The sequence below is a fragment of the Globicephala melas genome, chromosome 13, assembly GCF_963455315.2.
Source record: "Globicephala melas chromosome 13, mGloMel1.2, whole genome shotgun sequence".
NCBI classification, from domain to species: domain Eukaryota; kingdom Metazoa; phylum Chordata; class Mammalia; order Artiodactyla; family Delphinidae; genus Globicephala; species Globicephala melas.
The window spans coordinates 17,720,777-17,737,186 of NC_083326.1; the positions used below are offsets into that span (position 1 = coordinate 17,720,777).

Here is a 16,410-nt window from a genome sequence, read left to right on the forward strand (position 1 = left end):
GTGGTGAGAAAGCCCAGGGCTGGCCTCCACCGCACACTCCGTACCAGGGCAGACAAGCAACTGAAAAAGGGCAATTACTATTTCAGGGTTAAGACAGCAATTAACCATATCCATTAATTTTCACTCTTTCCACTAAAGAACTCTCACTACAACACCTGTAAGTGGAAATTTTAAAAAGAAATAGTTTCAGATACACAAAGCCTCAAAAAATTTGCCTCCCCAGCACCCTTTTTTTAGGAAGCTACCAGAAGAGGTAAACAGCCAAAGAGAGCGGTGTCAACAAAGAAAGGCAATGTCCTGTGACGCAGAAGGCAGGGGACCCAATACCCAAGAGAGGCAGACGGGTTCCCCAGGATGACCGTGAAGGGGAGGCCGCGGTCAGCTAAGCACCTGACTGGGGGCAGCCACTCCTGACAGGCAGGTCAGAAGGCACCAGGAGGCATTCCTTCCAGTGGTGAAACTGACAGAGTATCTGATATTTCTGAGAGGAGATGAAGACAGTCATTAGGAATAATACACAGAAATAATACATAAAAAAGGCCAACAATAGTTTCAGGGAAAACAAAAGGTTGTATAAGAAAGGAAAATTAGTTATGTGCATTACATAGCTCAGCTGTGAAGGGCATTTAAATAGCCCTAAGGATGGTTATCTCAATACAGATCTAACCAAAATCACAATATCACTAAAAAGGGAGGGTGGGGATGGAGGAGAGGCGGGTGTGAGCAGGTGGGACAGGGTGGAAAAAGGAGAGCTCCATCCTCATCCTTCAGAGCAGAGCTAGTACCTGATCCCGAACTGAGAAATCAAGTGGAAGCGGCCACGTAAGTATCTGCCTAGAGATAAGGAGGTGAAGGTCAGAAGGTCCAGCTAAGAGGACAGCCTGACTGCTCCTGAGAAAGGTGAAACGTGGGATATGGGGTGAGGGTTTGCTGTTTCTCATAATGAGTCTTAAAAACAATTTGATTCTCTGAAGTGTGAGCAAGGATAATTTTGAAAAATGTAAAAACCAAAGGGAAGCTGGAAAAGGAAAACTCTGGAGACAGTAAAAAGATCAAGGGTTGCCAGGGGTTCAGAAGGGGGGTGGGGGATGAACAGGGGGACACAGGGGAACGTCAGGGCAGTGAATAGCCTGTATGACACTGCAATGGTGGATACGTGTCATTCTACATTTGTCAAAACCCACAGGATGGATGGATAACGCCATGAATAAACCCTAGTGCAAACTATGGACTTCAGTTGGTAATAATGTATCAATACTGGCTCATCAATTGTAACAGTGCGGCCACAGTAAGGCAAGATGTTAATAATAGGGAGGGGGAAGGGGAAGAGAGGGTCTGCAGCAACTCACTAATTCCCGCTCACATTTTCTATAACCCTCAAACTGCTCTAAAAAATAAAGTCAGGGCTTCCCTGGTGGCGCAGTGGTTGGGAGTCCGCCTGCCGATGCAGGGGACACGGGTTCGTGCCCCAGTCCGGGAAGATCCCACATGCCGCGGAGTGGCTGGGCCCGTTAAGCCATGGCCGCTGAGTCTGCGCGTCAGGAGCCTGTGCTCCGCAACCGGAGAGGTCACAGCAGTGAGAGGCCCGCGTACCGCAAAATAAATAAATAAATGAAGTCAAATTTTGTTTTTTTAACTTAAGGAAATGAAAAAAAAAAAACACAGAAAAAAGCAATTATACTACAGCATAATCAGAGGCTAAAATAGGGGTGAGTCCAAGGCATTTCACCCAGTCACGGAGATTTCTGGAAAAAGCAACGTTTAAGGTGAGGCCTTGAAGGAAGGTTGGAAGTTGGTCGAAGGAAAGTGGGGATGGAGGGACAATGACAAAGTGGCAGAAAGAAGAGGAGGGGCAAGAGGAGAAGGAAGAGGGGGTGACAGGGCCGGAGGTCAGAGGGCCGCGCCACAGGGGCTGGGAGTCTGTGTCCTGTGCATCTGTGCCAGCCGGTGATGCCAGGTGAGAATGCAGACCCTGGGCTGCTGGGTCTCCAAGAAAAGTCCAAAATCTCGACTTTGAATGTAAATCTAATTTTGAAACTATTCTATTTCCACACGCAGGCTCATACCAGATGGACCAAACAGAACGTTTCACAGGCGCGTGGCTCCCCGGTTCACAACCTCTGGCGCACAGAGCCTCAGGCACGGAGTGTCCCGGTCTGAGCTGCACGAGCAGTGACAGGGCCAGGAAAGTGGGCCGACCCAGGACGAGAGGGCGGGTGGACAGAGCTGCCCCGATGTGAGGGGCAGGAGAAGCTGGGTGGGCGATGACACGCCCGTTTCTGGTTGGTCTCGGAAGTGAACGTGAACACTGATCACAGGGGCAGGGAATACAGAACTGCTGACAGAAGGCAGGGGGCAGGATGCTGGGGAAAATACTATAAAGTCTTCCTGTGGACGTGCTGAACTTCAGACGTAAAGTCACAGCCCAGGGAAAACATCTAAAAGAAATGTAGTGGCTCGTCCTTTTTTTCTTTTCCTGGCCTCACGGCACGCGGGATCTTAGTTCCCCAACCGGGGATCGAACCCGCACCCCCTGCAGCGGAAGAGCAGAGTCTTAACCACTAGACAGCCAGGGAAGTCCCTAGCATCTACTCTTAGGAGAGAATCACAGTGAGAAGAGAAGAGGGAGGAAAATCAACACCCAAGTCCCGGGGACTTTCCGTCTGGACGTGGTCGACTGCACAGCGACTGCACATTTGCGTAGCTCTTTGTCATAAACTGCCCGCTAGTGGGGGCAGCCCCTGCTCAGTGGCCTTCCCACCCCTCCCTGCCCTCCTCCTACCCTCCGTCACCCTCGGCTTGGTCTTTCTAGAGCAATTCCTCTGTTATAACTCTCATTACGCTGCACTGTACTAGCCTCACCATTCTTATCAGTCTCTCCCTCTAGACTGCAAGCCCCCTGAGGTCAGAGAGGTTGCCTTACCTCTGATGCTCCAGTAGCAAACACGGCACCCGGCTCATCAAGGAGCAGTTAACTTTTGTGTGTGTTCTGGATGAACTATAATTTCCGTGAGGGCAGGGATTGCGTTGAATCCCTGACTTATCTCCCTAAGCTTCTGTGGCCTGACCCACAGCAAATTGTTCCAGTCTAATATTCCAGGACTTTCAGGCAAGTCCACCCCATCCCCCTAGTGACAGAGATTTCCATTTTTCAAACACAGAAGATGAGTGATTCTCAGAGGAGAACCCAGATTAACACCCCAATAGCAGAGACAGTGTTTTCTCTCTATATCCACAGTACCCAGCATGAAAGTCTTCTTCCCAGACTAAATTCCTCAAGTTACAGCTTTAACCTACTTCCTTTTTACTTCTCCCAGGTAAAGGAAGAAAAAAGTTGATACTTCAATAAAAATTCTTCACATCCTCATGTAAAGTTGCTATGTCTTCCTTTAGCCTTTTCTCATTGAGGTTCACTGAGAGGCGCCTGTTGTCTGTCTGTGTGTCCATCGGTCCGGAGGCCTAGGCACAGCTCAGCTCACCTGCTGGAGCCCTTCAGTGATGGAAGTTACCGGAGCCATTCCACAGGTCAGGGACGAGAGCATGTACCCATCTGAGCCGATGGAACTGTTGAAATTTCCTTGCTAAAACAGAAGGAAAAGAAAAGACAGAGGCAATAGTAGCGACACGGGAAGGAATCAACTCAGTCACATTGGAAACAATGACGTGTGTCTGTTCACTTCAGGTAGGAGGAGAGGGTAACAAAGCACATGTCGCAGCTCAGAGCCGAACGTGGCCTCAGCAGATGGGCTGGGATGGCTGAACAGCCACTTCTCAAAATGTGGGTCCATGGACCCTGAGTGTCCTGAGACCCTTCCACGAGGACAACACGATTGTCATGATGATACTAAGACGTGAAATGCCTTTTTCACCCAGTGACACTTGCACTGACAGGCAAAACTGCTGTCTCATTAGCACAGACCACACTGGTGGTGCCTCTCCACTGCCACACACACTTGCAGTGATAAATAAATACACAAAGAAAACAGAAATTGTTTAAATCTCCAAAAAATTTTGAAATGTCAGTTTTGCTTAAAAATGCCCTTGATAAAGCAGTAAAATTAATCGTTTTGTTAAATCTCAACCCTTGAGGACATGTCCTAATATTCTGTGACAAATCCACATGGAAGGGGACAGATGCCTGGAAGAAGAGCCCTCCTCCACCCGCATTCAGGAAAGGTCCTGCTTTCTCTGCAGAACACTACTTTTACATGCAAGAACCATGGACTGACAATCTGTGGTTATTCAAACACGGGTATCCGGAAGATACTTGGCAGAAAATGAATGAAAGGACTGTCGCTTCCAGGAAAACTGGCAGCTTTTGTGATCAATGTTCAGATCTGAGATTTCAAGGAAAAATTAAGAATTGGGAAAATGTACATCTGCCATTTTGAGACTGTCAGCTTCCCAATACAGAAAGACTTTTATAATAAGATCAGCAGTGATAGTAATGAATGTCATTTTTTGGATAACTCAAGGAATCCATATTTTCCAAATGACTAATGCATAATGTTACAAAACCATGAAAGGGTACAAAACATTCGAAGTGCAAGGCAGGCCAATGTAACATGTAACAGAGAACAAGAAGTTCATTGATAGAGTTTCAATTTCACATTGCAACTAACCTTTAAGAAACTACTATTCATCCAGTTTAGGTTTTATGTCCCTCCCAAAAAATAAATAAGAATGTGCACAATTCTCTGAGAAGCCTATAACATATTCCTTCCTCTTCCAACTATATGTCTCCGTAAGGCCAGATCTACTTTATATCCGTCATTCAAAATAACATGTTACAGCAGACCGAATGCAGAAGTTATGAGGATCCAGCTGTCCTCTACTAACACAGACATTAAAGAACCAGTGAAATGTAAAACAACACCACCCTTCTCACTACATTTTGTTTTGAAAAATAATTTTTGTTATAAAAAATGCTCATTAAAATATAATGGATTTACCATTGTTATTTTAAATGAATACATATTTTTAAAATGGCGCAGTTTCAATCTGTGATACGGCAAATATATAACCCATGGAAACAAAAGTTCTCCGGGGCTGTCGACAACTTTAGAGTCAAGAGATGAAAAAGCGTGAGAACCGCCAGATTAAATGAATCCTGCCAAAATACGAAGAGCTGCTTCGGATCATTAAAAACATGGAGTGTGTTTGCTTTGACTTGAGATAAGCAGGAAAAACAAAGTCCGCCCAATCTGCTGGTGCCCTCTTTCTATGCCTTTGAACACAATCAGGGCAAAGTTCTCCCCACTTCTGCAGATATTTTAATAGCCTTCGATGCTTCCTGTACTCTGCTCGGCTCAGCCTGAACATGCAACGGCACGGACGTTCCTTCCAGGCCAAGGCCCAGCCTCCTGACGCTTCTCGTTCCAATCGTCCCCAAATTTCCTAAATTCAACGGGTCCTAAGGTTTACAGACATCCCCTGTACATGTATACTTTTCTGCATGTGGGTTAATGGGAATGTTGCCAAAAAGCTTGCGGCACATACGCTGTCCTACAGAATAGCACCTGGTTTCTAAAAATACCATTTCTGACTCAGAATAAACTCGGTAGCCTGGAAGTGCATTAGCTGAGTTGACAGGATGATGGCCCAGTGGGCTTGTGGTACTTTCTTATTAGTAAACATTTGGGAAAAGGATACTGGGAAGCAGGAAGGTGAAAGAAAAATCCTTCATCAACACATCTGGCAATAAGACACCTAAAATAATCTAAAACTGAAAATACTGCAGGAAAGAAGAGGACAACATGCCGCACACAGTATATAGTACATACCGTTTACACATCACAGGTTAAGTCTCATTTTCCTTTCAAAGAACCGAAGTTCTCAGACTGATCAATCTGTTCCTGAGATTAAGATATATTACTAGTTTCCAGAACCTACTAATCAACATGGAATCAACAAGGGAAGAAAAGTACAATCTAATATTAGATATGATGAATTTAACTCACCACAAAACCCCAATAATTTATATTTTGAAATAAGCCCTGAGAAAAATACCTTTTTGGAAATACAGTACTGTTAACTATTAATAAAAGGAAACAAGGTTTTTACTTACTATGGCATCTTTAACAATTTGTTTGGCCACTTGTTCTGGTTTGCAAACAGATGTGGTCTCTGAAATAAGACGAGTCTCCAAAGGCTAAAGGTGAAAAAAATAGACATACTATTACTGCCCCCCGAGTTAAAAAATAATTTTACAGCTCTCCTCCCCAAATTTATACATAATTCCAGTTTTCTGCCTTTGAACTGATTCCTGTTTTTAGAATTATCTCTATCTAGATTTCAAATCAGTTTACTGATTACTGGTTACTGTACAAAATTCAGCCCCGTAGCTGAAGCAAGACAAGGAGACCCCAGCTACTCTCTGTGGGATGTGTCTCAGTTCCAATGAGGACCATCAGAGCTTAAGTTTAAAAAATGAAAAAAAAATACCTTGCCCTGTCTTTATTTTCATTTTTAAAAAATCTTCTTTGGAGCGACATGCAACACATGTGCTCAAAAATTCTTTAGAAGGGAGTTCCAGTTAGAAGTTTCAAAACTTAAGCCTTAAATGGCATGAAACAATAAATTTTATTTACCATGTAGGCTGGAAAAAATAAAATAAAATAAAAAACAGAACATATTTTCTTAAAATAGAATAGCATAGTGCTCATAAAAGTCAAGTGTTTCTTGATGAACCTAAATTAACAGAAAAGCCCTTTTTTTTTTAACATCTTTATTGGAGTATAATTGCTTTACAATGGTGTGTTAGTTTCTGCTTTATAACAAAGTGAGTCAGCTATACATATACATATATGCCCATATCTCTTCTCTCTTGCGTCTCCCTCCCTCCCACCCTCCCTATCCCACCCCTCTAGGTGGTCAGAAAGCACCGAGCTGATCTCCCTGTGCTATGCAGCTGCTTCCCACTAGCTGTCTCTTTTACGTTTGGTAGTGTATATATGTCCATGCCACTCTCTCACTTTGTCACAGAAAAGCCCTTTTGAAGGTGCCACCATTGATTCTTCCAGACCCCCAGGCTAACATAACCATGTGTGGCCAGATACTCAGGAGATTTAAAGGCACTATGGCGCCCCCTACGGGACCCGCAGATCAAGGTAGAATTTTATTTACCCAAAGAAGTCAGCCTGACATTTTAGTGGAGGAAAAACAAAAACCCCAATTTAACAACAAAATCAAATCTTCACAGGGAAATCACCGTCCTTTGTCAGCTTTGGCTTCTGCCTAAAAGACCATTTATCAAATGTTGCAAATCTGCTTAGCAGATTCCCCTTATTCATTTGGCTTAAATTTACTTCTTTGAAATAGTAGTAATTTTTAAGAGGCAGCGCCAAAGAGAAATGAATAGGAGAAAAAGCTTCTAAATCATAAACATCTTGTTGCAAATATACAGCCCATGGAGCATAAGTGCCAATTTTTATGCTGTGCAGATTCACACTTACTAAGCATCACTATAAAAGAGAGGAAAACACATCAATACCAAGTTCAAGGGGATAAGTTCTGATTGATTCCTTTCTCCCCCACTTTGTTTGCTCAGAGAGTGCCTACCACGTGTCAAGGCAGGTTCATCTGAACAAAGTGCAGAGCTGGCATTCAGCTCAGGATGACTGACAGTCACTGTATTAATGTTAATGTCCAGAGGTGATGAACACTATAGAGAAAAATAAGGCCAGGGAAGAGGATTCACATCTCACGGGAGGGATACTTGAGATAACAGAGGGTCAGGGAAGTCCTCTCCAAGATGAAGGCTGTACAGAGATGGAAAGAAACACAGGAGGAAGATCCATTTGAATATCCAGAGAGAGGATGGCAAGAGCAAAGCCTGCAGGTGCGAACAGGCCAGGCAAGCTCAAGGAACAGACAGGGCTCCGGTGTGGCTAAGGCCAAGGAGAGGAGAAAATGCTGCGGACAGGTGGCCGAGGTCCAGACAGTGTGGGACCCAAAAGGCTCGAGGCCTCTGGATTCTATTCCAGGCACGCTGGGAGCTAGGGGAGCTGCACTCTTTGATATACAGCCAACACCAACATGTGCGATTTAATTCTAACTTTAAATTACTTAAAATGAAATAAAATTAGAAATCCAGTGTCTTGGTCCCACTAGCTGCACTGCAAGTGTTCAACAGCCACAATGTGACTTCCATACAGGAGCGCGCAGGACCATTTCCACCATTCTAGAACATTCTACAGGACTGTGCTGTACAGGAGGTTTTGATCTTTTGGGTTTTTTTTTTTTTTCAGTTTTGTTTTTTGGCTTTTTTTTTTACACAAGAGGGGTTTGACCAGGGGAGTGACAAGACCTGACTTGGGCTTTAAAAGGATCACTAGCTACTTTATGAAGAACAGACCCCAGCGGGGTAAGAAAAGGAGCAGGCAGGCCAGGCTGAAGACCATGAGAGAAGTTCAGGCAAAAACATCAGCGGTTCTCACTGCTGGGATGGTAGTGACACGTGCAGTTAAAAAAAAAAAAAAAAGTCTGATTTGGGATAAATTCTGAGAACAGAGCCCAGAGGATGTGCACGTCAGCTGGATGTGTGGTGTGAGAGGAGGAATCAAGGCTGGCCTCGCAGTTTCCAGCCTGAGCAGCTGGGGGAATGGCGGGCGCCGGGTAATGAGATGGAAAATAATAAGGGGGGAAGGAGAGGGAATCGCAAGTTTCGTTTTGCAAATGTTAAGTCTTAGGCGCCCATTAGACCCCCGTGTGGAGACAACGGATCGGCAACCATTTCAGGTGTTTAAATGTATTTAAGGCCAGGGGAGAAAATATTATTTTTAAAGAGTATTATCTTGTTAGTTAAAATACAAGCTGTACTCTCAATCAGAAAGCAAACACCTTATTAATTAAAGCTTGAAGATTCTTAGCAAAAATGGCCTTTGGAAATAGGGCTACATCCTCCAAGACTCTAAATGAAAGTTCCAGAAAGTTCGGAGGCCTCTTGCAAGCACATAAATTGAAAGGAACTCAATTTTCTGACTGATGAAAATGCCCCCAGGCCGAAGGGTGGAAAGACAGAAAATGGGAAAACGGGTTTCCTACGTTCAAAACTCGAAACAGGGCACAGAGAGGCATACTTACCTTGGTTTTGTTTTCTTCTGCAAACCCGGGGGTGTCTGTGTCTGGTGGGTAGGCAACTGTGACATAAACATTATACGGCTTCACCTGCATTTCAGAGACAACATCGACCCCTTCAGTAAACAAGATACAATTTCGCATCCTCCCTTATCAACCTGCACTAGCTGCCAGGCAGACGTTCTAAACACGGCCCTGATTTTCTCAAAAGGTGGTGAGACCAACAGGGTGATTCTGTAAGAGGAGAACTACCACCAGGTGAATCAGGAAACTCCTAGCCCTGAAGATCATTTAGAAGTAAAGGCAAAAAGCTCACCCAACCTCGATTCCAGAAAACAGCTGGCCCTGAGCTAGGGAGATTCGCCTCCTTCTAAGTTTCTTCCACTCCCGCTGACCAGGGGCCTGGGAGCTGCCCGTGAGGAGAGCAGATGATGCTAAGGGGAAATCCGCTCGTCCTCCCTGCCACCGCACACCACTTGGGCTCGGTGGCCAAGGCCACGGGACAGGTCTACTCCTCGGCCATCAGGAAGGAAAACAAGTTTGTTTTCCACAAGAGGGGTTTGTTTTCCTTCACGGCTGCTTCTCAAACCCTGGTTATGTGGATTTCATTTGCAAAATATATTGAGATCATTCAAATCCCTTCCCCAATGCCCTTCTTGTGCCACCCCAGACCCAGGTCTAGAATTATATCCATCCCCTGGGAAGTGTGCTGGTTCAGGAACTCCCCTGCCAATGAGGGGCTCAGGGGTCACTTCCTCCGCCAGGCCAGCAGACAGGACGCTCCCCCGCGTGGATCCCCCAGGTCAGACCAGGACAACCTCACCTGTGAACCATCTCATCCCACATCTATACGTGCAAACTCCTTCCCAGCTTCTCTTCCCAGCTCCCTGGCTCTCTCTGGAACAGAATCCTAGGCTTGTTTACCTCACTGCGGGGTCTCCTCACTCATAAACACACCTCCGACAATTCTAGAAGATTCTCCTGCTGGTCGGACAGGACACACCTCTCCCACTGACCCCGTGCTCCACGCTCGTATCTGGCCCTGAGGCTTAGGGACGCTAAGCAGGATGGATTAAACCATCAGAATCTCTGCCATGACTTCTGTTTGCTTCTGGCTCACTGTTTAGCCGCACGGAAACGCCTAAGGAAGTTGGCAGCGGACAGGCAGCTGGTCGTGAGGAAGACCACTGTGCGTCTTAAGGAAGCTGCAAGTGACAATATTATATTGCTTCCTCGTGTATCAGCCTCTGAGAGCATCCCAGGGTCCTGTGTTACATTTGGCTTTTTTTCTCCCTACTTCCTTCTGTGAAGCACGGTCCTCAGGGCTGCAGAGGAGCCACAGGGGCAGGAGAAGCACGCGGGCAGGAGAGCCTGGCCAGCCAGCCCAGGAAGTGCAAGAGCAGAGGACGGTGTCCCTGCTGGTTCGGTTCCGCGCACCTAGGGCGTGAGAGTGCATTCACTCAACATCACTGGGGCCTGCGGCTTCAAGGCCCGGCCGTGCTCGTCGATAGCTCGGGATTCGCCCGGCAGTGAGGCTGATGAGCAAGCAATTCCTCTTCCACTTGTTTTTGAGATACTGACTTTAAAAACTGTCTCCCTTTGCTGTGCACAGACCAGAGAGAAACACCACCAAAAAAAGAAAAGCCAATAAGCAGTAATTAGACAGCCCACCCAAAGCCTGAAGCTGACTGCTCAGACGCGGTCGCTTCTGCACTGCTCCCTCCCCGGCAATGACCCAGGACAGTGGTACTAAGCTAACATAAGACAGGATGTCAAAGCAGTGTTTCTCAAAGGCAAGGTTATGGCTGAGCTTCCAAATGGTTAAAACAGCTTTCCAGAACAGCTTTTTCCCGGGGTGGGCACAGATTGTCAGGGTTGGGAGAAACCAGTCCAATCCCTTTCTGGGTACTGGTATCCTACCTACAATCATGGAGCCAAATGACCCTCTCAACCTATGGCTGGATACCTCCAGTGGCTAGTAACCTAACCGCTGTATTTATTTATCCAACAAATACTTACTGCATTATTACTGTGCCCTCGTGGAGCTTACAGTCCCCTGAAACCCTTGGTTCAATAATTTGTTAAAATCTATATAAACTATATCTACAATCTTCCTTTAACTGACTGATCCCATAACCCCGGCAGAAAAGGAAATGAGGTTCATTTGGCTTCACTGGTTCTTGCTAAGACGAGTGCTGACTCCTCAAGCCCACTTCTGCTAAGAATGTATAAGCCAGGACTTCACTGATTCCCATTTACGTAGCCCCTGTCTGCGTTTCCTTGTTCTGCTCACTGACCATTCTGTCTCCCCCACTGCTCTGCCCTAGTCCCATCCTGTTACCATTCCCTCCCTTCTACCTGGCCTCGTTCTCAATCACAAAGACGCCCTATGTGCTCAAGAACTGGCTTATTACCAAAACTATCTCACCTAAGGTGTGCTGCTCCTCATTCCACCAAAGCCAAGGCATGGGGGCTGGAGAAAGGATTACAGCTGTTGACGTGAAGCTCCAGAACTAAAGCTCGGCTTACTTGTGGGCCACGGTGGGAAAAGACAGGGCTGGGGGGCGGGGCATGAGGCCAAGGGAAATAGAAAGGGGGACACCTAGTTTTCTTTTACTTGGTGTCTGCTACCACATCTTTGGCTACACCCCACCTCAGAAGTCTGCTTTCCAAAAAGATCAACTTCTAAAATCTTTAAATGATGTATTTGTACCTAAAAGACTGAGTCAAAAAAGGACGACCAAAAAAAAAAAAAAAAAAGCCAACAAAGCATTCTTTCAAATTTAGTAATTGTATGTAAAACATTTCTAGGTCCAACTTTAGTCTGAGGGTCAAGGGCTGAGGTGGAGAGGAAGACTTAAGAATTCATTAAACCAAAAAAGAATGATAAACAGCACTTAGAGTCTGACTAAGTCTAGAAGGTTTCATTCACAAAAACACAAAAATCACCTTGGCCAAACAGACCAAATGATCCAGGTTTCAAAAACAGGATAAGTTTGTAAGGAAACAATTGTTTTGATGCAAGTTCTGCTATGAACAAACTAGATTTTGATTACTGAATTTACTTCCCCTCAAACCTACTTTCCATGTACGTGTTTAGTTTTTGTTTTTTTTTTAATTTATTTATTTATTTATTTATTTTTGGCTGCGTTGGGTTTTCGTTGCTGCGTGCAGGCTTTCTTTAGCTGCGGTGCACGGGCTTCTCATTGCGGTGGCTTCTCTTGTTGCGGAGCACAGGCTCTAGGCGCGTGGGCTGAGTAGCTGTGGCACACGGGCTTGGCTGCTCCGCGGCATGTGGGATCTTCCCGGACCAGGGCTCGAACCTGTGCCCCCTGCCTTGGTAAGCGGATTCTTAACCACTGCGCCACCATGGAAGCCCTATGTGAGGGCATTTTTAATGGAATCCAAATACGGAGCGAAGTCAAGCTGACCAGCAAGTCCAGACCGGCCACTTGCAGCCCGTGAATCACGCGTGTCATCAGGAGGCCTCAGGGACTCGTCTGGACTAGCAGCTCCTGTCTTTTCCCTCTGCTTTATCAACATCTTCTTTCTACCCGAAAGGAAACCAGGCTGCCTGGATCATACACTTTGCCCTAAATGAGTGAATCCTGAAGTCGTTCTGCAAGACAAGACTCGGGGACAAAAAGCCCTCGTGCACAGACCTTTCAATTCCAAACTATTCCTTCTCCTACTGGGTTTCTGAGACCGATGTGAAGGGGTGAGGCAACCCCTGACCTGAATTATAGACACGTTACAGAGGCAGACAGGGAGCCAAAAGGCAGAACGAGAAGGCATGGACTTTGTTACTATTTCTGTCACAGAGTAATGACGTGGCTCTGAGCAACCCAATGGCTTTACTGAAGACTCAGTTTTATTATCTAGAATGTGACATAACAACATCTGCCTCGTATATTTCACAAAACTGTTATAAAAATAAGACGGTTATTCATAAAGGGACTTTTCAACGTAAAAACTACAAAAGAAATACCGGTGTTCTTGTTGGAAATTTCACAGGCATACGTGGCCCATTGGCTAAGCATATATGACAATGACCTGTCATTGATTAAGAGTATCAAGGACATTGATGACAATGAAATTTGTGGCTGGTTCCTTTGGGATGAGAACAGCACAGTCTACCAGTCCCTAAGTGGCAGGTCGGGATTCTGTCACTGACCCGAGAACACGTCTGCACTGCATTGCTCATCCGATATCTGGGCAGCGTGGCACTCTGCCATGTACCGTCACGGGCTCTTCTGGGGGCTCTCTGAATCAGGGCTCAGCAAGCTATGGCCCTTTGCCTGTGTGTTTACTGGCACATAGCCACACCCGTTCATTTAAATCTTGCACAAGGCTGCTTTCCTGCTATCCCAAGAGATGTGAGTAGCTGCATTAGGCACCATCTAGCCCTCAAAGGCTAAAATATTTATTCTCTGGCCCTTTACAGGAAAAAAATTTATCCACCCTTGATCTTAATCATTAAATGGGATTCTCAAATCACACTCTTACTATAAGAGGACTGGCCACAGTGAAGTTTCCTGTGGGCTTCTTAACATCATGATGTTAAGAATCTAAGTGTTAAGTGTTATATTTCAGTATACAGCTGACCCTTGAACAATGTGGAGGTCGGGGCGCCGACTCCCTGCACAATCGAATTCCACGTATAACTTTCCAGGAGGCCCTCCGTACCCACAGAGCTGCATCCACGGATTCAACCAACCTCAGATCATGAGGGACTATAGTCTTTATTGAAAGAAATCCACAAATAAGTGGGCCTGCGCAGTTCAAACGTGTGATGTTCAAGGTCAACTGTATATAGAAATAGAAAGAATTTTACCTTAAAGTACGTGATTTTGGAAAGATACATGCGATGCTCTCTAAGCATCCCCATGTGACAACAATGCAGAAGTCTACTTCACGCAGCTGAGGAGGAAGGTTATACACATCTGACAAGTGCTTATTTTATGCTAATCCTAACCACATCCTCCTTCCACAAGATGTTCTATTCACTGTGAAGATAAAACGCACTCACATTCAATATTTCTTTAGGATATTAAAATATAAGTATCAGGAAAGACAAATGCAATTTTTAGTTTCTCATTTTTACAAACAAGGAAACTGAGATCAAGCTAAATGAATCTGTCTAAAAACTGAGAGCTACACAGTAGCTCTTTCTTCAAACACGTTAGTTTTATTAGTCAGTCATAAAGGACAGACCTTTTTTGTTAAACGGGTATCTTTAAAAATGTTAAAGAACAACAACAACAAAAAGTTAAAGAATAAAATATCTTACAAACACTCACACAGTATTAGGCCAGTAAATGCACACCTCACTTCATCATGCTTTGCTTTACTGCGCTTTACAGATATTGCATTTTTTACAAGTTGAAGGTTTGTGACAACCCTGCACTGAGCAAGTCTATTGGCAACATTTTTCCAACAGCATTTGCTCATTTCGTGTTTCTAAGACACATTTTGGTAATTCTCCCGATATTGCAAACTTTTTCATTATTATTACATTTGTTATGGTGATCTGAGATCAGTGATCTTCGATGTTATTACCAAGACCCACTGAAGGCTCAGATGATGGTTAACGTTTTTTAGCAATAAAGTATTTTTTAATTAAGGAATGAATGTACATTGTTTCTTTAGACATAATGCTATGCACTCTTAATGGACCACAGTACTGTGTAAACGTGGCTTTTATATGCACTGGGAAACCAAACAATTCATGTGACTCGCTTTATTGCGATATTCACTTTATTGCATCCGGAACCGAACCCACAAAATCTCTGAGGTATGCCTGTAATGCTACGAAGATGTTAGTAGTGCTAACTGTGTATTAAATTTTTATGCAATGAAAAGCATGTTAACTGCAAAGTTCAGGGGTTGCGTCAATTCTCCTTCACTAATGCCAAATCTACAAATCTCTAATTTAATACAATGACACGTGTAAGGAAGTTACAGACTAAAGGGGAACATATATTGCTGGGCTGACTGAAGACAGCTCTTACCTCCATCTGCAAAGCTTCCGCCAATCCCCTGATGGCAAACTTGGACGAAGAGTAGGCTGTGAAACCAAATAAGCCCAACTGCCCCGCCTGGGAGGACACGAAGACAATCCTGCCCACGCGGCGTTCCTTCATGGTGGTGATCACCGCTCGGCTGGGGTACACGCTGCCCAGGTAGTTGACGCTCATTAATCTCTGCAGGGAACAAAGAGGCCACGAGAACTAAGCAAGGTCAACGCCCCAAGGCTGCATCCCACGGGCGTCCTGCCTTCTCACCAAGTCTGAGCTCGTCAGTGGAGCCCAAGTGACTGGGAGCTCAGCCGATCTGCTGAACGAATGAAGGCCTAATGATCCTGTAAGTGACCGTGACACACAGGACCTACCACTGGGAGCCTATTTCAATCTAGCCTTACATTCTCACGACGACAGCACTTACATCTTTGCTGAAGACCGGTCAAAATTAGTCTTCTCCTTATAAAAAGTACACTGCATGTTACAGGTAACACTTTCTGAGAAACAGTTTTGAGGAAAGAGCTTCAAGTATTTCCAGCCCTATTAGTTCTAAGTGACAGGAAGACCGCAAAGAGACGGGGACCGGGGTTGACAGCAGCGACTGTGGTGTAAAGCCTGGGCTCTACCATTTACTGCCTATTTGATGATGAACAGAAAAGTCAGACACTCTACTTATTTCCTCAGTGAAAACAGGGTTAATATGGGTGTGATCTCACAGGCCTGCAGCAAGGATTGAAAGAAGAAACACAAGGCAAGCGCCTGGCACAGCCCCTGACCTGCAGCAATTACTCAATAAATGTCGGCTCTTATGATGGGTAAGGACTCACAGAGGCACCAAGATCTACTTTCCCCTCATCCTGGGAGCTCTTAAAAACCTTACATTTTCAACCTGAAAGTCTCAGGATACTGCATTACAATGTTTCTATATTAAAAGTCTTGTAAAAATACTAGATCTATCACCATGTGAAACCAAACACTTCACTGGCAAACTTTAAGTCCATCATGAAATGTTAACTCAACAGCATTAAGTAACTTTTAGAAACAATGACCAGAAACACCAGCAGGCCAGGGGGAAATACTTAGTTTAAAAAAATCAGAGGGCAGGGCTTCCCTGGTGGCGCAGTGGTTGAGAGTCTGCCTGCCGATGCAGGGGACACGGGTTCGTGCCCCGGTCCGGGAAGATCCCGCATGCCGCGGAGCGGCTGGGCCCGTGAGCCATGGCCACTGAGCCCGCGCGTTTGGAGCCTGTGCTCCGCAACGGGAGAGGCCACAACAGTGAGAGGCCCGCGTACCGCAAAAAAAAAAAAAAAGA

At 45.3% G+C, this 16,410-nt stretch overlaps 1 protein-coding gene across 1 annotated transcript in view; it reads right to left on the reverse strand.

Annotated features, from left to right (window-relative positions):
* Positions 1-16,410, reverse strand: part of KDSR (3-ketodihydrosphingosine reductase) — a 41,655-nt gene that overhangs the window by 6,953 nt on the left and 18,292 nt on the right. The window contains exons 6-9 of the mRNA XM_030868123.3: positions 15,090-15,281; positions 9,085-9,168; positions 6,068-6,151; positions 3,480-3,581 (exon numbers count right to left, since the gene is read on the reverse strand). Coding sequence (XP_030723983.1) covers positions 3,480-3,581; positions 6,068-6,151; positions 9,085-9,168; positions 15,090-15,281 — 462 coding nt within the window. The remainder of the gene's footprint in view (positions 1-3,479; positions 3,582-6,067; positions 6,152-9,084; positions 9,169-15,089; positions 15,282-16,410) is intronic.